The sequence below is a fragment of the Lampetra planeri genome, chromosome 4 (assembly GCF_965212315.1).
Source record: "Lampetra planeri chromosome 4, kcLamPlan1.2.h2, whole genome shotgun sequence".
NCBI lineage: Eukaryota > Metazoa > Chordata > Hyperoartia > Petromyzontiformes > Petromyzontidae > Lampetra > Lampetra planeri.
In genome coordinates this window covers 18569701-18595273 of record NC_136110.1, presented here as the reverse complement: position 1 = coordinate 18595273, position 25573 = coordinate 18569701, and the positions used below count along the sequence as shown (strand labels likewise).

The 25573-nt window shown below is 48.2% G+C and overlaps 1 protein-coding gene across 2 annotated transcripts; it reads right to left on the bottom strand.

Annotated features, from left to right (window-relative positions):
- Positions 1-38: 38 nt before the first annotated feature.
- On the bottom strand, positions 39-20699 carry LOC144717768 (interferon-induced protein 44-like). 2 transcript variants are annotated; one of them, XM_078593400.1, is made up of 8 exons: positions 20626-20699; positions 16557-17086; positions 16220-16268; positions 15134-15329; positions 3503-3655; positions 2365-2536; positions 1843-1943; positions 39-1419 (listed from the first exon to the last, which is right to left on the bottom strand). In XM_078593400.1, exons 2-8 carry the CDS (start codon positions 17062-17064, stop codon positions 1249-1251), a joined length of 1350 nt encoding a protein of 449 aa, XP_078449526.1. In that variant the 5' UTR covers positions 17065-17086; positions 20626-20699; the 3' UTR covers positions 39-1248. The 2 variants fall into 2 exon arrangements, with proteins under 2 accessions (XP_078449526.1, XP_078449525.1); XM_078593399.1 differs by lacking the exon at positions 20626-20699 and adding an exon at positions 18033-18115.
- Positions 20700-25573: the final 4874 nt, after the last annotated feature.

Genomic DNA, 25573 nt, shown 5'->3' with positions numbered 1-25573 from the left:
TAAACACTAATAAATAATACTGTATATCCAACGCCTGATTATATGATTGTATCCATTTATTAAGGACCAAAGCATTTACAATCACCTGGAGAGCATTTTGGCAAACGCATGTCCTCAAAGATAAACTGCAATTGTAACATTGGGTGCTTCAAATTTGCAAACAATTTTTGCAATGTATTGTTACAAAGGGACAAGCATTCGTCAACTTAAGACACATTATTTTATGCATTGGAGTACCTGTATCATATTTTGCTCGTATCTGTTTCATGAACATTTGTTTTCAGGTTTCCTGTGATGGCAGTGGCATCTGTTGGAGGTTATGGGTTGGGATGACCATACCAGCTGTGCTGGGGCCTGCTCCTCTTTCAGGGTTTTATGGGATAATTGTAAATGTCCACTTCCACTGTCACGTTCCGTGCTTCCTGAAGACTCGTCTCGTGTCAAGAATCGATTACCGAAGGTTGTAACTTTAGAGTCACTTAATGCTAAATGGTGCTATTTAATTATCTGTAAATAGTCGTTGAAAGATATGAAATTAATTTCATGGACAGTTCCAAATATTGGGCAACCACAGTAAAATATGAAAAGTCATCCTGACAAAACATGGGTTGTCATTTAGAAGGTAATTATTTCGTTATGATAAAAAAACCCAGCTTATTTATGGAACAAGTCAGTGGTTTGACAGCTACACAAACTGCACTATGCCAGCAGGGACGAAGCAGTTCCGTGTCTCTTATCCCAAACAGGTCTCAAAACGAACGAACTTAATTCAGACATTGTCTTGCCCTGTACTTGCTACCCAACAAAGCAACGTGATTCCCGCTTAATTCCCTAGACCACAAATAACACGTAATTAAGGGGACCTAAAGCAGAGAGGATCAGGTATAGAGGGGGATGAGGTCATGCAGATTTTGGGGATGAGGACCGGTCTCGGTTTGCCAGCTCAGCAGTTTTGTTGCTATGTTTAGTGAATTTTTACGTTTCCCTCGTGAAAAATATAATCAAAGTGACATCTTTATATTTAGTGACATCCCGGGTATATAGGATTCTATATCAATTTACTTTGTTCCAGACTTGGTAAATTATCTAGTAATATTTTTTAAACTTTAGAGGTTTAATTTAGCGACATCTGGTGACAGTTTGAGTTTCGTTTGGCAACTTTCCGCTTTGAGGAGTTGGCAACACTAACCGATCTTGCCCTGGCCTCTAAATTTAGGCCATGTATGGGAGTGGCTCTCCAAGCCACTTTCAGGCTTCCGCGAGCTCCATGAGGAAGTCGTCCACGTAGCACAGCATCTGCAGCAGAGCCATGAGCAGCAGAATGTCGCTGCTGGTGTCGGGCTCCAGCTGCACGGCGTAGTTCTTGATGGGCAGCACGGAGGACACGGGCATGCCCAGGTGCGACGCCACCTCCACCACCTGCCGGCGGGGGTCAGGCACACGAGTAACCGTGCACACGTGTGCACACAAAGCCAAAGATCCTCCACATAGCCTTAACAGACTGTTGGGGCAAGTGGTGTTAGTGAGCAGCGCCTATGAAGGCTAGCACGGCACACGATAGGGTTGGTGGCCAGCACCACGCCTGACTGCCTTTGTCTCCCTAGTGGCGATGTTTACACATCGCACCAGCTACTTGCTTTGAGGCTCAGGTTGACGAGAAAACACGACCCAGTAAATTTGTGTAATCCACCAATCCTTGGCTCCACAGGTCTCGATTACAGGTGTGCATAACCACCAGAGCCCAGCTATCAGAATGATGATGACCTCAACTACCATGCAGATGTAACAATGCCTCATTTATGAGAACTGCTGTATAAAGGTCGTGAATGAAACTGACGTTACCTTCTCCTTGATATATTGGCTACGATAGATGTTCTGAATGTCCTCTTCGACCAGAGGACATGCCTGGTCCACTTTGGTCAACAGGATGAGTTGCGGGATACCTGGCCAGGGAAAAATCATAAACCATGAACACACAAATACACAGGAGACAGATCCCCCATTTAACCTGCATTGTTGGAGGACAAGTTCGGATACTATTCACCACTGTCAGCCCTCGCCAGCACTGAATTCAGGTGGACATATTCAAAGCATAGTACTGAACCACTGCACCACCACTCAATACACACAGATTCCCAGTATTGTCTTAAACACTTGGGGTGAGTGCTGTTAGCGAGCACCTGTTTGTAAATTTTCTTGTGTAAAATGTAAAATAAAATTCCATTTTAAACTCTACAGTGTGGATGCAAGTTTGTTTAGCAATTCCATTTTCCTTTATTTCTCTGGTGGGGCCCCACCGGCCTCTCACGCCCGGCCAGCAATGCATGGTGGACAAATCGTGGTGTGAGTGCTCGGCCGCCTCACCCATCTTGTTGGCCTTGCTGCGAATGAGCTGCAGCTTGGCCTGCATGCGCTCTGACATGACGGCCACCTTGCCCGCGTCCATTACGAACACCAGGCAGTGCACGCGCTGCGCCAGCTCGGGCTCCTGTACGTAGCCCGGGTAGCTACAGTCGATTGATGCCACGGGGTTGAACTACGAACACACGCAGCATTCGGAGACACCGTCACGAACGCGGACAATACACCACTTCCTCTTCTGGGAGGCTCAACTGGAACGCGTTGTGTTAAAACTGGCAGCCCCTCTCTCCATCAGCCCCACCTACTTTTGTATAGCCATGTCCACTCTGTCACCAGCACCACCCACACAGGGAGTGGTCTCCTGGCTCTGCATTGGTCCTGCCCACTAGTCAGGTAGCTCCGCCCTTTGTACGATTGTCAATCAAGCAAGATGCCATAAAATGTTAAATCGGGGACAAAATCCCGATTTACGCAAAACTTTGAGACACTGGGACAGCATTTCTGCATGTGTATCAAGTACCAAAAGTAATTATTATTTGACTTGCATATCTATTATCAGATATGGTGGTGATGTACGCCTTTGGTCCGACAACACATCCCTCAAAAAGCAGATGCAACCCTTGATGTTTGAGAGCGGCCATAGAAGCGAATATCGCAGAGCTACCTCCAAGATCCCTTACAAGTGACCTCTGTGGAGTCACCGGGTTGAGATTATCAACTCACTACACTTGAGAACCCGGTGTAATCACAGGCGACTTACCTATATTGTAACCCAGGTGTAACATTATGCCTTGTGTAACGTAAAACACACATTGAGTCCGTCTGGTAACTTTACAGACTTCACCGAGTTCTCAGTCCAGTGCTTAGTGCACACGCCAAAGCTTAAGTGACGCCATTGCTCTCAGTCCATGCAGGAAGTGACACCTTATATGCTATGTCTATAAAATGCATGACCACACCTTGCATTAATGTGCATTACGTGTCACACCACACCTATCTGAATATGCATGAGCATGCTCCATGTCACACCAGGATGTCTGCGAAGCCAGCTCGGCGGTCTGAACCTCCGAGCCAACTGGCCATCTGGTGATGTGCATTCCTCAATGAGGCTGTTGTGAGTAACAAGCTGAGGCTTGGTCACCTGGTAGCGGTCGGGCACGTGTCCGTGCAGCACGCTGACCACGTCCTCCGGGTCTATGCCGGTGCCCGGGCCCTCCTCCATCCCCATGGTGTCGCATAGCTGCACAGGCAGTGCCTTGCCTCCTCTCCCGGCAAACAGCTGATATGTGCGGAACTGAACACACACACACAGCACACGTGCACTTGATATGTACAAATAAACAAATACGTGCACATAGCAAAACAAATATCTGGAACCCGGGATTATTGCTGGATTCTTTATGAGCGACTGCCCAAACGTAAACCCAAGTGCTAGTTTAATCATATGACATGGCCATAATATATGTATGTATGCTGAACTTCTTTCGCGCCGTACGTAGCCAACCATGCAAATCGGATGTGCGGGGGAAGTGTTGTATATGTTGGGTATCAAAATTTTGATGTGTTGTATGCGTGCGTGGGTGAAATTATTATGTTGTATGTGTGGGTTATGAATATTCAGTGAAAATAATAATAATCAATTGAAATTTGTCCAAATGTGTAATTATCCGGAAATATTTTAATTTATGTAATTATGCACATTTAATTATGCCAATTCGAGAGGTAATTGTAGTAATTATGCGAGTGGGTGTAATTATGATAATGCAAGTCGTTATGATAACCAGACCCCGCCTCGGTGACGAGGGTGGGTTATCGATCGGAATAAGGCAATTAATCGTATGCAGTTATGCAGGTGTGGTGTAAGTATGCAAGATTAACTTAGATTAACTCGGCATCGTTGTCTAGGTTCGTCTCCTTCTCGCTTATTTTTTTTTTAGGTCCCCGGTTCACCCCGTTATCCCTTTTACATTTACTGAGTATGTATTAGTGTTTTTATTAAGGTCACCAAGTTCAGATCTCAACGCAGAAGCAGATCTTATGCATAGATTTCAGGAAGGAATCACACAACCACTTCTGTATTAATCAATTTATTACTAATTCAACCTCAACTATGATATAGTATGCGAACTCTCAATCCCGGAACGTCAACACGGCATCAATACAGTATCATCAATGATTGTCTGATTTCACTTTGACAACGACACATGTATCCCGCATAACGCGATGGTTGTTAGTGAGAGAGAGTCGTTAAAACATGCAAATACTATGCTAAGAAAAACCTTAACGTTAATGAATGAAAGATACTTGAAAGATTATACGGCGATAAAAAAACACAATCAAAAACAGTTATTATTCTTAAAGGCACCAATCTCAACAGATACATCGGCAGGTTATCTGACAACAGAATGGCTCGGAGTAAGGGCCTGCGACGGTGCTCCTTTTCCGAAGATCGTTATCTTATCAAGTTTACTAATTGGGGACCAGATCACCTGATAAGGATCTGGTGGGCCACCACTCCCCGCGTGAGCGTGGCTTGGCGGAAGGAGGTGCCAAGAATCAATTCGTATTGATGGATCTGTTGGGAATTTATGCGATTAAGAGTACAGCCCACTAAATATTAAAGATAAAAATTACGAATACTCTTATAAACGACGGATGGCCATCACTCGGTCTCGAGTGTTTTTGAGTGGTAAGAGTTGTCTTTGAATAGTCAGTGTTCGGAGTCGGTTCTTTATGTCAAACAGACGCCTGGTGGTCGTGTGGTGAGGGGGCGGTGCGCGTCATACGTATCAGTCGCTCTCCTGTCACCGTGGTGAATGGGTTTGGATGCTCGGTCGGTAGGTGGCGCCCACAGCTCGCTCGCAGCGTGCAGTGTTGGGTCGTCGCCTCGTCGCCAAACCGCGATTGTCAGCTGCAGCAGAGACCTCCGACGCGGCAGAGGTTGACCCACGCAGGCCGAGTTGAGCTGTCAAGCGGGTCTTGCCCGCCTGCAGAGGAGATGGGGAGCCGCTTGAGTCGAGCCCCGAGAGCCGATCGAACTCGGCTGAGTCCCAGACGAGCTGAAGAGTCGAGCCGACCCGCTGGTCGCAGCTCGCTCCTGAGTCGACCCTCCCGGTCGAGCTGAAGATGAGTCGAGCCGACCCGCTGGTCGCAGCTCGCTCCTGAGCCGACCCGCTCGGTCGAGCTCCTGAGCCGACCCTCCCGGTCGAGCTCCTGAGCCGACCCACTGGTCGAACTCGGCTGATGAGTTGACCCTCCTGGTCGAACTGATTTCCAATGCTCAGGGTCCTTTCTTTTATGCCGAAAAATCCCTTTAGACCCTGCCCACAAGGCGGGGTTTCTTTTGATCTACTGTGTCAGGATCTGTCCGTGTGTAGGTGTGTCCATGTGTGTGTCCGTACGTCCGTGTGTCCTTGTGTGCATCACCCACGGTATATTCCGTTGTCATATTCCCTCCATAAAATCCACGAGCAAACAATCAGGTGTTACAAATTGCCTCGAGGTCGTCTCTCTGTCTGGGTGCGATATTATCTCTTGTTTGGCCTTCTTCATGAACCAAAACACAGACGTTACAAATCGTCTCATAGGCACCTTTGTCCGTGTTGCACCACCTGGAGGGAGGGGCACACTCCCTCCGACCCTCGCTGACGCACAAAGAAATGATTAAAAGTTTTAACATTTGTCCCTTACCATTTCACAGTTATGATTCTGTATGTAACCTAAGGTCTGTCATTTCCCATCGTGGTGCTTGACTCAAGTGGAGGTGTTTCCCCGAGCATATACACACTCCTATCCCGCGCTGCGGGGATACAAAGACGGCCGGGATCTCCCTTTCTCTCCGACCCTGGGTTTAACATCGCTCTTTTATTATGTATTTTATATTCGACCTGGTGGTGATTCATCCCGTTATGCTTCAGGTCGAGTTGTATCAATAACTTTAGCCTACCCTGTTGTTAAATTCCGACTTTAACGTGACTTTAATAGCAATACAGAATAATTGAGCTTTTTGACTTAACTAGGCGAACACGAACTTCTGGTGACCCCCGCAGCCTCGCTGTTCAGCTGAGCCTGCAGCCTTGAGAGAGACACAACACCCTTATTCTCGTCTCACTGTGGTCATCCAACCTTCTGCTCTGGGAGTGTCATTAATTTCAGGACAAGGCCCCCTCACGTTCAGACGCGCAGGTTGTTTAAATCAGCTCCCTCCCCTGTGTACACAACCTTGAGCTGGTTTATCTTGGCTCCCTCAGCTGCAGGAGAACAAGGCGTATTTCTCCTCCCTGTGTGCACGTGTTCCAATTAGCTCGAAATCCCTAACACACAATCAGTGATGACCCCCGGCCTTCTGTGGCCGTGATCCAGACAAAGGCGCCTCTGCTTCCTTCCATTGCCTTGAGTCGACACTGCCCCATTATTCGCCCATGTGCTGAGGTCATAGATGGTTGGGCTTTTTGCCTTAACTGTCTGGCTGACTCTCCTACTGTCTCTGCCCTTGCACGGGTGACAGGTGCCCGTTCATCAGGCCTTATCTTTCCTTGAAGCAAGGTTGCAAATTCTGCCATCCTAGCCCTCCTTCAGTTCATTACTCAACAACACCTGGTGTTTTGCAGCCTGCTGCTTCTTGGTGTGTTTTCATTCATTATATCTCAATGATGGAAGAAGGCTAGAATACAACATTCCGCCCTTTTAAAAATGACCAGTGGTCAAATGGCCACGGGTTATTTTTAAAAAAATGTATACCCTTCTTCCATCATGAACCATCGATTGTCCTCAAGTTTTGCTGCTATTTCCTTACAACGCGCGCGTACGTGTCACAACTTAACATGGTTATATGTGACAAGAGAGAGAGAAAAAAAAAATATTCTAAAGGAAGGTAAAACGATAAGGGAGGGAGAAATTATTCTATTGACTACGTGTTATAGGAGATATCGTTAAAAAGATAGTTTCTACGGTTATTCTTGGGTGGCATCATCAGGCCTTGGCTCTATCCCTGCTAGCTTGGCAAGGTACGTTAGCAGGAGCGTGAGCAGGAGGGCTGCCATTTCCCGGAAAACATGTTACACATTATTGTAGTGTGATATGCCCATTAGTTTAGTTCCCCAGAGATTGGTGTTTATTCTGAGTTAATTTTTTTATGTCCTAAGGTTAAGTGTACTATGCACTTAAGCTTTCTGGAATTCGTACTCTTTAGTATTTATTTTTATTTTTTTTTGGAAGGTCGTGTAGGTAGGAAACATATAATAATAAAAATTATTGTTTGTTGGTTAATTATCTTTGTTAAGTTTCTACTTTTCGGTAAGGAAAACGTTAAGAAAACGCGAAGTTTCAACCGTTATTTATTCTGCCCTTATCTGTATCTCCAGATGTCTCGGGAGGCTAGTCCATACATCTTTTGTCCATTTGGATGTCCATGACCTCTTTATGACCGAACTCTCAACATTTTAACCGCCCTCCATGTTTCATGGATTCCTGGTGTTCTTGTGAGGAGAAGTGAGTTGTTTTCATTAATTAATTAAAAAGGTATATATATAGATAAAAAAATTATTATATTTTTTTTGAATTGTTCTTAATTAAAAAAAATAGACACAACAATCCGCCCATTTGAATAATTATCAGGGGTCGATTTGGCCACTGGCGAATTTTCAAACCACGTAAATGCCCCTTTTTTGTGTTATGAATCTATAAGCCGCCCTCACTCTCGGCGGTTATTTCTTACGACGCGCGCATATGTATCACAATCGTAACATGGTTACATTTGAAATAAGCAAAAGAAATAAAACACAACGTTAAACATCGGTACTAATCCATAACGCATTCCTTCCAAAGCGCGCGCATATGTATCACAATCTTAACAAGGTTACATTTGAAATAAGCAAAAAAAATACAACAAAACTTTAACATCGATATCACCAGTTACATGGTTCTCATCCCTCATAACTCCGACGGATATTAATTTTTTTTTGTTTTTGTTAAATCCTGGGAAACGCTAGGTAGCGGTTTCGAACGCATTTTTGCGTTAATTCCCTCCTGTTACATCCTTGCAATCTTTTTACCAAGTTCCGAGTGTCTGGTTTACCACTTATCACTTTGATCATTCGATCACGGTTTTCCGGTTCGTTTTGTAATTTCCCCTCTCACTCTCTCGCGTCGTGGGAGTGTGTGGTGTAAAATTGTGCTGCACATAATCAGAATTCGCGCACACAACCAACTTCTGTACTCCGTCATCACTGGCATTCGCTCTCTCTGCGATTACATGCACATTTGCCGAGTCAGTGTGTCGATTTAATTCTGTCCCTCGTAATGTTGCCCTCTTTGTTTTTACGAGTGTGTTGGATTCCAACACCATTCCCGATACGTCATGGACATTCGTCTCCATTTTAGCACTCCGATCCACATAAATTTTGGTTTCCCTTGGATATTTTCCATTCAAAGGCTCATGCCTGCGCTCCTCAGGGCGTGTCCCTGCTGTCGGTTTTTGTACTGTCTGATCACGCTTCAATGCAACCCTGTCCTTGTATTCGATCCGCGCGTCATTTACGGGAGTACTGTCCACGTTTTTGCCCGCCCTGTCACTTGTAGCCTGCCTGTATTTCCCATTGAGCTCAGGGTTTAATACCTCGGCGGGTGGGGCGCGTGTTGGCCGCTCGCTCGCGCTCACTGCGGGTTGTTTATCATGTCTTTGGACCGCATTCTGTGTTATTCCTCTATTCCCTCCTGGTATAGCCGGTGGAGGAATTGGTCGGAATTGGATCGATTGTGTTTGACCTCCCATCCTACGATTCTCCTGCATGTTCGCATCCATACCTCCGCGGTCTGTGTAACACCTTCCCGCTAGATGGTTATCTCGCCATCTTAGTGTGCAACTTTGGCCTCGTGTGTGTCGTGGCATGGGGTGTTGGTATGGTTCTGTTCTGAACCTCCCCCTCCTGCGATTCCTCTGAATGTTCGGCTTTGTGCCGCTCACATTCTCGTGCCAACCTCTCTCTGGGTTATTTTGCCATGTGTGCGTGCGTGTTTGCTCCGTCCTGCATTGTGGGACTGCTCGGTGATTTTTATTCCTCTCTGAGAGGCTGGGTTCTTTATCCCTCTCCCTGTGTTCTGGATCCGAATTATGATTCTTAGCTCTGTATAACCATGCCATGTACGCCTTGCTCTCTATGCGGCGTAAAGATGCGGTTTCTGGATTCAAAACCATTCTCACCCTTTCTGTAATCTCTGGGCTCAAGGATTCAAAAAACATAATTTTGAACATTTTATCTCCTTCGTGGTATTGATTCACATCGCCTGCGTAATACGCTCTTTTAAATTGCACGAGGTAGTCACGTGGATCTTGGTCCACGCCCTGGGTCATCGATTTTACAGCATAAAACCCCTCAGTGAGTGTCGAATATTCTCCAAACTTCCGAATCACTGCCAGGCTCAGTTGTTTAAAATCATTTCTAACCTTGTGTGGTAGTGACTTTACCCATGGGATAGAATCTTTATTTAAGCTTCGTTTCAACAAACTCGCTTTTTCATCCCGTCTCCTCAGCCCTCTAATCATTGCCTCCTCTTCCACTGTCGCGATATGTGTGTGGATATCCATAGTCTTATTGTGGGGGTCAAAATCGGGAATTCTGACTAGAGCCTTGTCCATCAATTTAAGGGTTTTACTGTTGAATAAGTATTCCGAAAATTGATCGCCGTCAGCGTCATCATCAAACAAGTTATCATCAGGCAATCTGTCACTTTTATCTGTTCTGTGTGGGGCGTGATTAAGCGGTGTGCATTTTCTGTGTGCGCGCCCAGTGCCGTGTCGCTCGTGTTGCCATTTCCCTTCAGTTTTTGCCTCTGCCCTTAGCGGAGCACGTCCTGTCGACTTTACTTTAACATTTTGCTTCCCTCTATCTGTGAAGTTGTCAATCTCACATGTTTTTGTTTGCATATGTATCTCTCCATCCCTTCTCTCGAATGAGTGTGATTTAATGTTACTTCCATCTTTATTCTGTGGATCCACGTCTGTGAGTTTCGCTGGTGTCGCGAGCCCTGATTTCTCCTCCCTTACGATGGTGTGAGGACATTTTTCCTCGTTTATTAGAGACGATTTCTCTCTTGTTTCCTTTCCGAATTTTCCTTTATTCCACCATCCCTGTCTGTATGCCTGTGTGAGGAGGAATGAGTCCTGTCCTGCCTTCTCTGCAGCTTTTGCATCGTGTTCGCCTTTGTTACATTTTATCCAGTCAATTAGTTTCCCCCGAGGTGTGTTCGTGTTATCGATACAGCTCCCTTCCCATATGTCTCTCTGACTGTACTGCTTTGTAACAGATTGGTCGGTACGTTTTAATACGAGTTCCCCGTACCCCGTCACCCATTCAAAAATTATTCTTAATCCTATCATCTCAAGTGGCAGGAGTTACTTTGACATTCCTTTTCAGAGTACTTATAAACAATTGTATCACAGGATGCGTCAGTTCAACTCGAGCAAATAATCTCAGCCCAGCTGTCTTTGTTATACTCTGCTACTCTGGTATTTCCCTTCAGAGCGCGTTTTGTTTTGTTTTCCCGTTTACAATCACAAGGCAACGTTAGTTCACAACACTTTGATTAACACAACAGTGATTCGTTCCTGAATTCATGCATAAACTGTCTGCGAGAAATCCCGGACGAGCCCCCAGTATGTTGTATATGTTGGGTATCAAAATTTTGATGTGTTGTATGCGTGCGTGGGTGAAATTATTATGTTGTATGTGTGGGTTATGAATATTCAGTGAAAATAATAATAAATTGAAATTTGGCCAAATGTGTAATTATCCGGAAATATTTTAATTTATGTAATTATGCACATTTAATTATGCCAATTCGAGAGGTAATTGTAGTAATTATGCGAGTGGGTGTAATTATGATAATGCAAGTCGTTATGATAACCAGACCCCGCCTCGGTGACGAGGGTGGGTTATCGATCGGAATAAGGCAATTAATCGTATGCAGTTATGCAGGTGTGGTGTAAGTATGCAAGATTAACTTAGATTAACTCGGCATCGTTGTCTAGGTTCGTCTCCTTCTCGCTTATTTTTTTTTTAGGTCCCCGGTTCACCCCGTTATCCCTTTTACATTTACTGAGTATGTATTAGTGTTTTTATTAAGGTCACCAAGTTCAGATCTCAACGCAGAAGCAGATCTTATGCATAGATTTCAGGAAGGAATCACACAACCACTTCTGTATTAATCAATTTATTACTAATTCAACCTCAACTATGATATAGTATGCGAACTCTCAATCCCGGAACGTCAACACGGCATCAATACAGTATCATCAATGATTGTCTGATTTCACTTTGACAACGACACATGTATCCCGCATAACGCGATGGTTGTTAGTGAGAGAGAGTCGTTAAAACATGCAAATACTATGCTAAGAAAACCCTTAACGTTAATGAATGAAAGATACTTGAAAGATTATACGGCGATAAAAAAACACAATCAAAAACAGTTATTATTCTTAAAGGCACCAATCTCAACAGATACATCGGCAGGTTATCTGACAACAGAATGGCTCGGAGTAAGTGCCTGCGACGGTGCTCCTTTTCCGAAGATCGTTATCTTATCAAGTTTACTAATTGGGGACCAGATCACCTGATAAGGATCTGGTGGGCCACCACTCCCCACGTGAGCGTGGCTTGGCGGAAGGAGGTGCCAAGAATCAATTCGTATTGATGGATCTGTTGGGAATTTATGCGATTAAGAGTACAGCCCACTAAATATTAAAGATAAAAATTACGAATACTCTTATAAACGACGGATGGCCATCACTCGGTCTCGAGTGTTTTTGAGTGGTAAGAGTTGTCTTTGAATAGTCAGTGTTCGGAGTCGGTTCATTATGTCAAACAGACGCCTGGTGGTCGTGTGGTGAGGGGGCGGTGCGCGTCATACGTATCAGTCGCTCTCCTGTCACCGTGGTGAATGGGTTTGGATGCTCGGTCGGTAGGTGGCGCCCACAGCTCGCTCGCAGCGTGCAGTGTTGGGTCGTCGCCTCGTCGCCAAACCGCGATTGTCAGCTGCAGCAGAGACCTCCGACGCGGCAGAGGTTGACCCACGCAGGCCGAGTTGAGCTGTCAAGCGGGTCTTGCCCGCCTGCAGAGGAGATGGGGAGCCGCTTGAGTCGAGCCCCGAGAGCCGATCGAACTCGGCTGAGTCCCAGACGAGCTGAAGAGTCGAGCCGACCCGCTGGTCGCAGCTCGCTCCTGAGTCGACCCTCCCGGTCGAGCTGAAGATGAGTCGAGCCGACCCGCTGGTCGCAGCTCGCTCCTGAGCCGACCCGCTCGGTCGAGCTCCTGAGCCGACCCTCCCGGTCGAGCTCCTGAGCCGACCCACTGGTCGAACTCGGCTGATGAGTTGACCCTCCTGGTCGAACTGATTTCCAATGCTCAGGGTCCTTTCTTTTATGCCGAAAAATCCCTTTAGACCCTGCCCACAAGGCGGGGTTTCTTTTGATTTACTGTGTCAGGATCTGTCCGTGTGTAGGTGTGTCCATGTGTGTGTCCGTACGTCCGTGTGTCCTTGTGTGCATCACCCACGGTATATTCCGTTGTCATATTCCCTCCATAAAATCCACGAGCAAACAATCAGGTGTTACAAATTGCCTCGAGGTCGTCTCTCTGTCTGGGTGCGATATTATCTCTTGTTTGGCCTTCTTCATGAACCAAAACACAGACGTTACAAATCGTCTCATAGGCACCTTTGTCCGTGTTGCACCACCTGGAGGGAGGGGCACACTCCCTCCGACCCTCGCTGACGCACAAAGAAATGATTAAAAGTTTTAACATTTGTCCCTTACCATTTCACAGTTATGATTCTGTATGTAACCTAAGGTCTGTCATTTCCCATCGTGGTGCTTGACTCAAGTGGAGGTGTTTCCCCGAGCATATACACACTCCTATCCCGCGCTGCGGGGATACAAAGACGGCCGGGATCTCCCTTTCTCTCCGACCCTGGGTTTAACATCGCTCTTTTATTATGTATTTTATATTCGACCTGGTGGTGATTCATCCCGTTATGCTTCGGGTCGAGTTGTATCAATAACTTTAGCCTACCCTGTTGTTAAATTCCGACTTTAACGTGACTTTAATAGCAATACAGAATAATTGAGCTTTTTGACTTAACTAGGCGAACACGAACTTCTGGTGACCCCCGCAGCCTCGCTGTTCAGCTGAGCCTGCAGCCTTGAGAGAGACACAACACCCTTATTCTCGTCTCACTGTGGTCATCCAACCTTCTGCTCTGGGAGTGTCATTAATTTCAGGACAAGGCCCCCTCACGTTCAGACGCGCAGGTTGTTTAAATCAGCTCCCTCCCCTGTGTACACAACCTTGAGCTGGTTTATCTTGGCTCCCTCAGCTGCAGGAGAACAAGGCGTATTTCTCCTCCCTGTGTGCACGTGTTCCAATTAGCTCGAAATCCCTAACACACAATCAGTGATGACCCCCGGCCTTCTGTGGCCGTGATCCAGACAAAGGCGCCTCTGCTTCCTTCCATTGCCTTGAGTCGACACTGCCCCATTATTCGCCCATGTGCTGAGGTCATAGATGGTTGGGCTTTTTGCCTTAACTGTCTGGCTGACTCTCCTACTGTCTCTGCCCTTGCACGGGTGACAGGTGCCCGTTCATCAGGCCTTATCTTTCCTTGAAGCAAGGTTGCAAATTCTGCCATCCTAGCCCTCCTTCAGTTCATTACTCAACAACACCTGGTGTTTTGCAGCCTGCTGCTTCTTGGTGTGTTTTCATTCATTATATCTCAATGATGGAAGAAGGCTAGAATACAACAGAAGGACAACAAACTAAACACAAAAACAGTTGTCGCTTTTGTGAACCGCTCGTCTAACCCGTGATGAACACGACAGTGCAGGATAATTTTCTCATATCGCGCTCTTCAAGCAGTGAAGCCCAGGGTGCTCTACAAAAGAAAGTGATCAAAAAAAGCCGATACTCAATCGATTGATTGTCAAGTGATCAATGGATCGAGTAATCCCCTTGGTTCGTAAAGCTTCCCGCAGAGCGCTGGTGAGTATATAACTTAACCTATTATTTTATGTCATGAAAAGTTATTTTAATTTATAAAGTGCTTTAATACATTTATCATGTGTACAGTATCGTTATTAAGACGTATTACCGATACCCCAATGAAGCCTCATATATCGTTCATAGATAAAAAGAATAACACTGTCGGTAATGCATCTACATTGGAATTGTGTTATAATGACCTCCCGTAGCACTGTTTCGTCCAGCGCTCAGTTTACCAAGACTGCATTCTGAGCACTGTGAGAGGTATGCCTGTATGTACATTTGATTTAGATTTGAGAATTGGGCCGGCATTTCCAATATCAGTAAAAATCGAGCTTCGGAAGCAGAGGCCGGCTAAGGGGACACTTTCTCAGCTCTCATCCTTGGCCTTGGTCCGAGGACATCACGGATTTGGGTGTTTCAAACTGGTCACGTGTTTGTTTCTCATAATGACTTGCATAATAAAAATATCTAAATAATCACTGATTGTTCAATGTTCTTGAAAACACATGATTACGCAGAATTGAATCGTGAGAATGATAATTAGGTAGCAATCAGTTTTTGTTTCACAGTGTTTGACAGTTTCTCGTACTGCAACACGAGCTTTTCTCACTACAGCCACATCGAGGATCCGGTCTTGATGCTGGCCTCGTCCTAAAAGGCTCCTGGCCACGACTCGTCCTTGGTCCCGCGGCTTCCCGGCCTCGAATCCTTCGCTCCGTGACCGCGAGGGTTACCCGGGAGGTGAGGCTGGATCCGCTGCTGCCCGCTGCTGCGCGCGTGGTCACGTGGCCCGCGAAGACGGCATCGAGGGAGTTGAAGAAGCTCGACTTTCCCGCGCCAACCTGGCCCAGCAGCAGAACGCGTGGGGCCTTCACACGCGTGTCCCGTGTGGTGTGGCCGCACACGTCCCGCATGAGCTGCTCTCGCTTCCTGACATCCGGTGGAAACAAACCAGCGAACCTTCGATCAGCCCGGTTGGCTACGTGCGACGGACAAAGCAGTTCAGCATACGTGCGTGCGTACAAAACAGGACAGTGCTCGCAAAGCGACGGGATAATCGCAGAGGGGCACAGAGCAGCCACCACGTCCGATCGGCAGGAGAGCCGCGCGACATTGGTCAAGATCGTTTCCAACGACGTCGACTCGCGCAATCTCGACGGTCAAGCGTCCCGGAAATCGACCGCCCACTCAGCCGACGCTAGGACGGAGAAATATATAACAAAAACAGAGAGAGAAAGCAAGAGGAAGAATAATAATTCATTCCAGCGAGAAGCATAAAAAAACTGAGTAGAAGAGAGACAAGGATGGAGAAAGAGAGCGAGACAGGGCTACAGCAGAAGGGGGCTACGCGCCACAGAAACGGTGCAGCCGCCCACTGTGTGAGTGTGCGAGCGTGCACTAAAAACCGGTGGCTGCATATATTTAATAAAGTTTTGTACCAAAATATTTTTTAACTTTGGTAAAAAAGAATTTTTTTTACACATTGTTAGCCCTGCGTTATCAAAGGGATGGGCTATAAATCTCCCTCCAAGGCATCTACCAGCCTCCTCAATGTAATGGAGCCCACGGCGTTATTGGGCGATTCAGTTCAGCGAATTGGTTGCAGAACGTGAACCTGTGATGTATCACAGATGATGTTCTGGCCGCTCTGATTGCTGTGGTCACTTGTCGACACGCAAGTGCTGTATCTTTGCCAACGGCAAGGGAGGTTCCTGCTTCACAGCTATTGCTGGTGTCTCTCACGGGGCTGTCATGCATTAGGGCCATTCCCCGAGATACCAGCCGGTAGGTTGCTGCGTGACAAGGCAGTGTTCACTTACTCTTCAGTCCATGAAACATTTCTCCACGGCTTTTCGGCCAGCACTTTCTCTATGACAAGAGGAAACCATGACACGACATTAAAAGCTTCATTATCAGCCATAATGGATCACCGTTAGATGAAGGCCTCCATCTTGGAAACTGGACAGGTGGCCTCATTTCATTCCTTGCACCAGGGCTCAATGCCCACCACGCTACACCACTGGCTGCGAGACATGTTGAACAACTGCATCCCGATGTCATTTCAAACGTGTGTGAAATCAAATGGTGCACATGTGTAGGTGCTGCGTTATTTTACAAATGCCGGGCCATTTGTGCAACTGTGAAATTACTCAGTACCGTCAAGGGTGTACACCTCCAGCTCGTGCAAAGTCAAGTCGTTTCCGAAGATGTTGGCGTTTGTTGCACTGTACGTCTGGCCCAGATTGCCCGTGAAACTGCAGCCATTGGAACCGTTGTTGGGGAGAAACATGAGGTCGTGCCCACTTCCAAAAGTAGGACCGTAGTTTGAAGCATCATAGAAGGAGTTTGATGTATTGGCAGTTTTAATCACAGAGGGGGATGGGTTTCCTGGTCCCTCCAAGCGAAACACGAACGAGTCGTTGTCTGCAATGTAGCTTCCCCGAGACGTTAGGGTCTGTGAAACGTAGCCCCCAAAAATGTACCCCTGGGCGTTGTACGCAACGGTGATGGTAGGGCCTTGGTTGTTGCATTTCGTGTGGAACGCCGTTGTGTTGAAGCCGTCTGTGCTGCCCTTGTAAAGGATGCGTAGGGACTTGTTCGCGATGTTCAGGGCTCGGAGCAGCTTCTGCTGTTGCGCAGACGAGAGCTTTGGGGACTGGGCCATTGCCGAGGATTCTTGGAGGTACCTGCAGATCACACACACCAACGCACAGCTGTCAACATGGCTCTCTTCCAGCAGGAGGTAGAAGCTGTGAATGTGACGAGTGGGAAAGTGCTGCCCCCTTCACGTGTGTGTAATAAACGACTCTATCAGGCGATGTTGGTCTCCGTTCGTCTTTTATTTAGGTTCTTCTCCGCACCCCCACTGGCCTCTTCCTCGGACCAGTGCTTTCTCGCGCGCGCCCCGCGCACGCTCCCTCTCTCCCGGACCAGTCCTGTCTCACGTGCGCCCCGCGTACGCTCTCTCTCCCTCTCCCGGACCAGTCCTGTCTCGCGTGCGCCCCGCGTACGCTCTCTCCCTCTCTCTCTCTCTTGCCCGCACACTCCCCCGTTAACTCCCCTATTCCCGGACTCCGCACGCCGCTGGACGACGGCGTGCAGAGGTCCTTCGGCCACGTGGCCGATTGCATAAATCCCTCTCACCACCCAACGTGGCTCAGCCTCTTAGATTCCCCAACTGCCCCAATCTCTTCCGGGCTCCCACTTATATACATTCCCCCCACGTGACCCTGACTCCTCCTCTTACGGATCCTCAGATCCGACCTTCCCATACTATCTCTCTCTCTCCCGCTGGCTCCGCCCCCATTCACCTCGCCCCCCATCGGAGCCGAGGCGAACGGTGGCCCCTCCCACACGCCCCGCAGACCAGGCTCCGCCCACCAATACCCCCGGCCGTGTGATTGGACCCGAGCCCAGCAACAACTCCATTTACGCTCGCATTACATGTGTATCAGAGAACACGTGAAGGCATCTCAGAGGTAACCCTGTGATGTCGACTTGCACAGGCCGATCTCTGTCATGAAACGTGTTGTTGCTCTGAGACCCGAATGGATTATTGATCTCGTGGCATGACAGCGAGAGCAAAATTGGGATAGAATTGAGGGGGGGAAATAAAATCGAAAATAAGCAAACCTATTTGTTTTCTTTGAGGAAATCGTCTTCTTCATGATTATCAGCGTGTTGATTTTTGTAATTAATGTAATGTTTATTTTTATTTTGTTCTGTATGCCTACGATGTGGATGAAGTGGACGGTTGTCAAGGAGACTCGGGGGCGGGGAGAGAGAAAGAGGGGGGAGAGAGAAAGAGAGGGCAGCACCAATCAAGCAACCAACTAATTATACTAGGAATGAAGCTTTCGTGACTGCAGGAATTACTATACTCATTGGTTCTTTCGGTAAAGTCACATATGTAGAAATTAAATTAAATTAAAATAAATCACGACGTTTCGAATGCAACACAAGCGCTCATCCTCAGGTGAAAATGGCGTAAACCACACAAGCGAGGGAACACACAGAGGGACATCACACACAGAGCACACAGAGAACGGCAAACTTCACAGAGGCAAATACAGCAAGAAGATGGGAGACGCGAACTCAGCAAACCTTAGAAACATAATGCGATGCAACCCAGTCGGCCAACATCACAGTTAGACACTAAACCTGGTTGACCACGTATTTCAAAAGACTGCTAAATCTTGTGTTCATCTTCTAGGTTGAACACACCAACGTAAACAGAGGATAAGGACTCGTGAACAGACACGAGGTACAAGGTACCAGAGCTACATACACAGAGAAGACACACAGGGAAAGGTGTTTTGGGCAGTACAGAGGGACACAACGAGAAACACCACATGAAGAGACATACACACATGGAGAGGCACACGCAGAAAGACGCACGGAGGGATAACGTACAAGGACTTATTTAGGCTGTACAGGTGGGGGAAGGGTGGGGGAAGGGAAGGGTAACCGTGCATGGACATGCATATACCAATGCAGTCAACAAATCGGGGGAAACACATGGGAACACGAAAACGGAGAATGCACATGGGAAACAAACGAAAACGGAGACACCAACCACGTTGAACGAAAACGAAGCAAAATTACAACAAGTGGAGATACATACACAGAGAAGACAACACAGGGAAAGATGTTATATGAATGCACCTCTACGGGGAGGTTGTCCTTACAATTCTATCCAATTGTTAGAACACGTGCATGACTACTAATAATAGATCACGTGTATGACTGTGCCGATGACGTCATAGCAAAGGACCCGGATCAGGAAGTGCTTTCACACCAGATCCAAGCTGTTAACCTGATGATGCTGGATGTAATCTGTAACGAAACGTCGCTACCAATTCAGCACCGGTAGTGCGAGCGTACATTTGAAACGTTTGAGTCACGTGACGTATTTCATAGTTGGCTGCGTCGGGTGGAGGAGGGGTTTACGAACACATCTTTACACGACCTGTAAACAACTTACATTTGAACCTATTTGGCGGTACGTGTACACGAGTGCGCGGTATGGGGAAAGGAACAGAGCCGTTTTATTCCCGCGATTAGGACGGCGACAGCGGATCTCCTGGTGTGGGCTGGAGTGAGCCGTGCTTTTCTCATTACTGTTATCTCCATATATAAAAGGCAAATTTGTGAATGCGTGTCTGTTCAAAATGTTTAGCGTACTTCCCGACATGCAACAAACTGGAAATTTGCAATGTGGGTACTTTCCAGACTGTACACCATGCAAAAATTATGAAAATACACCTTTTTGGGGGGGGGAGCTCAATGCATTGATTTTTTGCACAGCAAGTGAGCTGTGACGTCACATCTGTCACGTAACCCGCGCATGCGCAGTGCTTAGCGCGCCGCGCTACGAACCCGGCAACCCGAGTTCGATTCCCGCTCACGGCCACCACCAGTGACGATTATTTGAACCGGTCCTGGGCCTCCCCTAGGTCGACTCAGCCTTAAACGAGTAAGTGGTGTGTGAACATCGCCACTGGGGAGACAAAACCAATTATGAATCCCTTCACCCTCATTAACTCTCCAACACACCGGTGTGCTGCAGTAACAACGAATTTGCACTTTTTATTTATTTAAACCTTTCGTTACTGCAGGGATTCATATTCTTGGTTCTTTCGGTAAAGTCACGTAGAAGGGAAATAATAAAATAATAGAAATTACTTTAATAAAGTAAACAATTAGTTTATTTTATTATTTCCCTTAATAATAAAAATTAATTTTGTTTTCTTTTATTAAATAAAACAAAGTTTATTTATTTAATTTTATTATTTCCCTTCTACGTGACTACCGAAAGAACCAATATGAATCCCTGCAGTCACCAAAGCTTTAAAATAAATAAATAAAATTGAAATATTTTCTTTTCTTTTATTTCTATTATTAGTTCTATTATTTATTCTTATAAAATAATTTATTATTTTATTTTTATTTCTATTATTTATTTTTATTTTTGCCTACGTGACTTTACCGAAAAAACCTAAGAGTACAAATTTGTGTTTTAATATTTAAATATTTAGGGCCCCTTTACAACACATGCTGCAGGCCTCTCACTAACTTAATGCGACACTGCTCCCTTGCATTGTCGTTTCGTTTTACCGTCTGTACGTTTGACAAAACGCGAATGCAGTAGAAACACGAATTAAATACGAGAGAAAGAGTCAAAAGGGAACAAAACTACGACGTGCGAGCAGGAGCGCCAACTTACCGTGCAAGTCAAAAGTGAAACCAGGAAATGCGAAACGCCCACCCCCTCGAACACGTGGTTTGTCCCAAGTGTGACACCACCAGCACCCCTCTGTCGCCCAGCGTGAATGGTCTCTCCCGTCAGCGGTGATATTGACCGCCAGCTCCCACACACAGGTGACCCACAGTCTTGGGAGGGCCAATTTCTAAGGTCCCATTACATAAAACAACGTTCTTGCAAACTGTTTATTTTGTCTGGGAATGTGTTATATCGGGATTAATACAGCATGAACAATTCAACTGTATACAGTCCATAAACAACATTAATCGAAGGTTATAATTTGTGGTCCCTGAATATGAATCAGATACTTTAGGATATATTGAAAATATATCGAACATTTTTTACAATGTGTAGTAACGCTCACGACTCGTTCACACCGGAGTTGGAGGCACACTTGTTTATTTAACACCAACGTTGTGACATACACATTTGAGGGGGTATCGGCCCCCTCACCCGTCTATCTGAGGACACACCTCTCTAGCTAACCCTAGCCTGCCTCTGAGTCCTCCACTAATGGGCTAGGGGAGGCTATCTTGGCCCGACACTGGTCAGTCGGGCCCGGTACCCAGAGTCCAGACCAGCACTGGCTCTGGCTCTGGTACCACGCCACTGGCTCGAGCCTGCGCGGTCCTGATAAGGACGGCGTACCAGGGGGAGTCCAGGGCTCTATCTCAGACGTCTTCCGCCTCCTCTTCTTTAGCTAAACATCACTCCCGAGCCCTTCGATACAATCCCCTTTTATACCCAACCCCTCCCTGAGGGGTGGGGCCCCGGGGGATCATAACGACCGAATCGACCCCCCAGGGTGTCTGGTGCGGACGTCGCAGAGGGCACCTGCTTGTGCACACATGTAGCCCCGCCTACTGTGTTTGTTTACCATAGGCTGCCATGCATAACGGGCTCTCTGTAACAGCCCTACATCACTCCCCCCCACATAGCATGCAGCCGTCCCGGCTGCCAACATACAAAATTTGACAATAAAGGTGCCTTCACCCCCTGACGTGTGCCTCACTATTTTTGAACCATAACAGGAACCAGAACAAGACACAACAACAAGATGAGAAACAACCCGTCGCACCCCCCCGAATAAATACGAATTCCGTAAAAAAACAGCTTATATACAACCAGCAGGGAACCCACCCCGCACACACAACAAACGGTGAACCCAACATATGTACATCCGAGGAGCGGGAAACACACCATCCACACAACAGCCAATAAACACAACAGCTATGTACACATTTTCCGGCCTCACAACAGTTTGCGCATTTTAGCGCGCGTCCTTGCAGCGGGCCCCTCACACGGGGTAACCCCGCGTGGCGGACCATCAGGTGGCGACTGTCCGTCTTGAGGTGAGCATTCCTCTGACTCCACGTGACCCTCGGTATCCGCAGGAGGGGTGATCGGGCGTGAGCCCGTCACTCCTGATGCTCCTGAAGGTGGCACAGCCGGCAAGGCATCAGGTGAGAGCGACAGAGACGGACCCAGCAAGTCGGCCGACCCCCCCCATGTTTGGCCACGCGCGTGTGAAGTGGGGTCGTGTACCGCAGCGAAGGGTTTTAATCTGGAGGGGTGCACGAACCATCGCCGCTTCCCCCACTTGATGCGCACGCACTGCGGACGTAACACCTCCACCACTTCCACAGGGCCCCGCCACGGCCGCACAAGTTTAGAGGAGGTTGCCAGTGGCACCTGGGGGCAGTGCAACCATGCCTTGTCCCCCGGCTTCCACTGCAGCATGTGCGCTCGACTCAATCTGAGGCGCTCATTTGCCTTCTGACGGAGGTCAGAGTTTTGCATTGCAGCATCCCGTGCCTCGGTCAATTTGTCCAGATTAAATTTAACGTGGTCAGCCAGATTAGTTTTTCCCTGCGGCACGGGGATCCGCAACTGGGCACGAACAGGCGGGTCTGGTTCTCGGCCGTACATGAGGTAAAAGGGAGAAAACCCCGTAGCCGCATGGGGTGCCATCCGGTACGCCGCCAAGACCCCCTGAATTTGTAGGTCCCAATCCGTTTGCGAGTCCGAAACTTGTTGTGATAACATGGACGAGATGGTGCGATGCAAACGTTCGACCATCCCGTCAGTTTGTGGGTGATATGGGGAGGTCCGAATTTTCTTTGTGCCCAGGAGATCGCAGACTTGTCTGAGTAGTTTACCGGAAAAATTTCTGCCCTGGTCGGTCAGCAGCCTCTCCGGAGCACCTTTGTCCAGGACATAACCCTGAACAAAGGCCTCCACGATGGCTGCTGCCGACTGGTTGGCCAAAGGCCAGGCCATAGGCCAGCGTGTAAAATACTCGACACCCGTCAACAAATATCTATTCCCTCTGGGGGTGGCGGGGAATGGTCCCAAAATGTCCAGAGCGACCAGCTCGTTTATCCTGGACACTTTGATCGATTGCAAGGGCGGGTTAGACTCCCGTGCCGGCGGTTTGCGTTGTGCACATTGAGGGCACGATCCCAACAAATCCCCCACATCCCTCGTCATGCCAGGCCAGTAAAAATCAAGTTGCAGCAAGGCGAGAGTCTTTTGGGTCCCCAGGTGTAGGAGGCGCTCATGAGCGGCCCATACCACCCTACCCCGCAACCCAGTAGGGACAACCAGCCGATGTCGACGTGACTTCCCGTCCCAATGCATTAGCAGACCTTGGCACATTTCCCATGCGTCGGAACCACCACTTTTTCCCCCCGCCGCACCGCCAACGCGACGTCGCCACCCGAGGAGGGAGACATCCTCCATCTGGAGGCGCCCCCATTCAATGACGGGCAACCCCAACAGGGAATCTTTGCCCTGCTGTTCGATCGAATTAGGAACCATTGCATCGTCGTCGTTGGCGGCCGCCAAGACAGGTACCGATGTGTCCCCTGGAGGCCTGCAACGTCCAGACCCCAGGAGGCATGCACACTCGGAGGTGGTTGGCAAGCGTGACAGAGCGTCCGCGTTGGTGTGGCGAACGCCCTTACGGTATGTGGTTTGGAAATCGTAATCCTGGAGGACCTCCAACCATCGGGACAATTGTCCCGATGGCTGTTGAACCCTCAGGGCGTACTGCAGTGCCGCATGATCTGTGCGGACGGTGAAATGCCGACCGTACAGATATGGGCGATACTGTTGGACGAAATGGACAATTGCCAACAGTTCCCTACGGGTGACACAATACCGTTGCTCCGCTGGAGACAACACCCGACTGCCGTACGCAACCACATGTTCCACGCCGTCAACCACCTGGGAGAGCACGCCCCCAATACCCGTGTTGCTCGCATCGGTGTCGAGCAAGAACGGTTTTGAAAAATCAGGGTAAATCAGGGGAGGAGCGTTTACCAAAGCATCCCGAAGGGAGCAAAAAGCAGCCTCCTCCTCCTGACCCCAGCAAAACCGAACCCCTTTAGATGTTAAAGCATGTAGGGGTTTGGCGATAGTCGCAAAATTAGCGACGAAGCGTCTATAATACGACGCAAACCCAATAAAACTCCTAACCTCTCCCACTGAGGTGGGAGTCGGCCAGGAGCTTACACACTGCGTTTTGGCGGGATCGGTAGAAATACCTGAGCGCCCCACGATGTGCCCCAAATAACGCACCGACTCGCGTAACAAATGGCATTTTTGGGGCTTAAATTTCAAATTAGCAGCCCGCATCTTTAGGAAAACCGCCCGCAACCTCTGGAGATGTTCCTCAAAAGTTTTGCCAAAGACAATGACGTCATCCAAATAAATCAGGCACGACTCCCATTGCAATCCAGCCAAAACCAATTCCATCAACCGCTGGAAAGTTGCCGGCGCTGAGTGTAAGCCCATCGGCAACCGGTTGAATTGAAACAGGCCGTGCGGAGTACGGAAAGCAGTTTTAGGCTTTGAATCATCGTCCAGAGGAAGCTGCCAGAATCCCGAAAGTAAGTCCAATGTGGAGAAGAATCGCGCTCCCGCCAAGGCGTCAAGCGATTCGTCCATCCGTGGGAGCGGGTATGCGTCGGCAACCGTAATTTTATTAAGGCGCCGAAAGTCAACGCAAAACCGCAACGAACCGTCCTGCTTCTTAACCAGGACGATCGGCGCTCCCCAAGGGCTGTTGGAGGGAGAAATTATGTCGGCGGCTAGCATGTCATCAACAGCCGATTTGACATGGTCCTTTTCGGCGGGACTCAACCGAAAAGGATTTTGGCGTATTGGCGCGCTGTCACCCGTATCAATATGGTGACGCAGCAGATGAGTGCAGCCCAAATCGTATTTATCCCGACTGAAAACGTCGGAAAATTCCCTCAGTAGTGTCTTAAGACGTTGGCGCTCTAAATTTGACAGGTCCGTCGATCCCGCGCAAAGCGCCTCGAGCCACCCTTCATCGCTGTCTGAATGTGGTCGCGGTGCAGGGGCAGCGCCGACATGACTCGCGACGGGTTCCTCACAGGGCACCGGCGTTGCGTGAGCAAGCACGGTCCCCTGTGGGACCACCACCGTCTGCGAGCCCACATTGAGGACCGCGATGAAGGGTTCTCCATCCCCTCTCACTATGGTCTGGGCCGGGAGTAAATTAGGTCCACTGACCCCGGCCCTAGACGGTCCCAGCAAAACCCCTTGAGCCCCAATGCCCTTAGCGAAGGGCCGCCGAAGTCTCAAAGGAATTAACATTTGCGCCCCCGGAGGAACGCGCACCGTTCTATCTACGAACGCCGGCACCGTCGCGAACGCCGTCCGGCTCGTAGCGGGGGATGGCAAAAACGCCATGCGTCGGCCCGATGGGAGCTCAATGCATCCCTGGTCGATTAATATCCTAATCGGCATTTTGGCCAGGAAATCCGTCCCCAGCAGGCACGGAACCGCCAGCGAGGAGGAAACAAAAATCGGCCCAGATAATTTAATATCCCCGACACAAATTTGGGCTCGAATTTGTCCGATGATGCCAAGTGAACCC

Bases quoted from the DNA above. Each gene is read 5' to 3' on its own strand.
- LOC144717768 (XM_078593399.1), bottom strand. From the start codon at position 18,067: ATGAAGAAGACGATTTCCTCAAAGAAAACAAATAG. The intron at 15,330-16,219 runs GTAAGTGAACAC...ACCGGATGTCAG, and splicing joins AATGTTTCATGGACTGAAGA to GAAGCGAGAGCAGCTCATGC. The intron at 1,944-2,364 runs GTGAGGCGGCCG...TTCCCTGGCCAG, and splicing joins CAGCAAGGCCAACAAGATGG to GTATCCCGCAACTCATCCTG.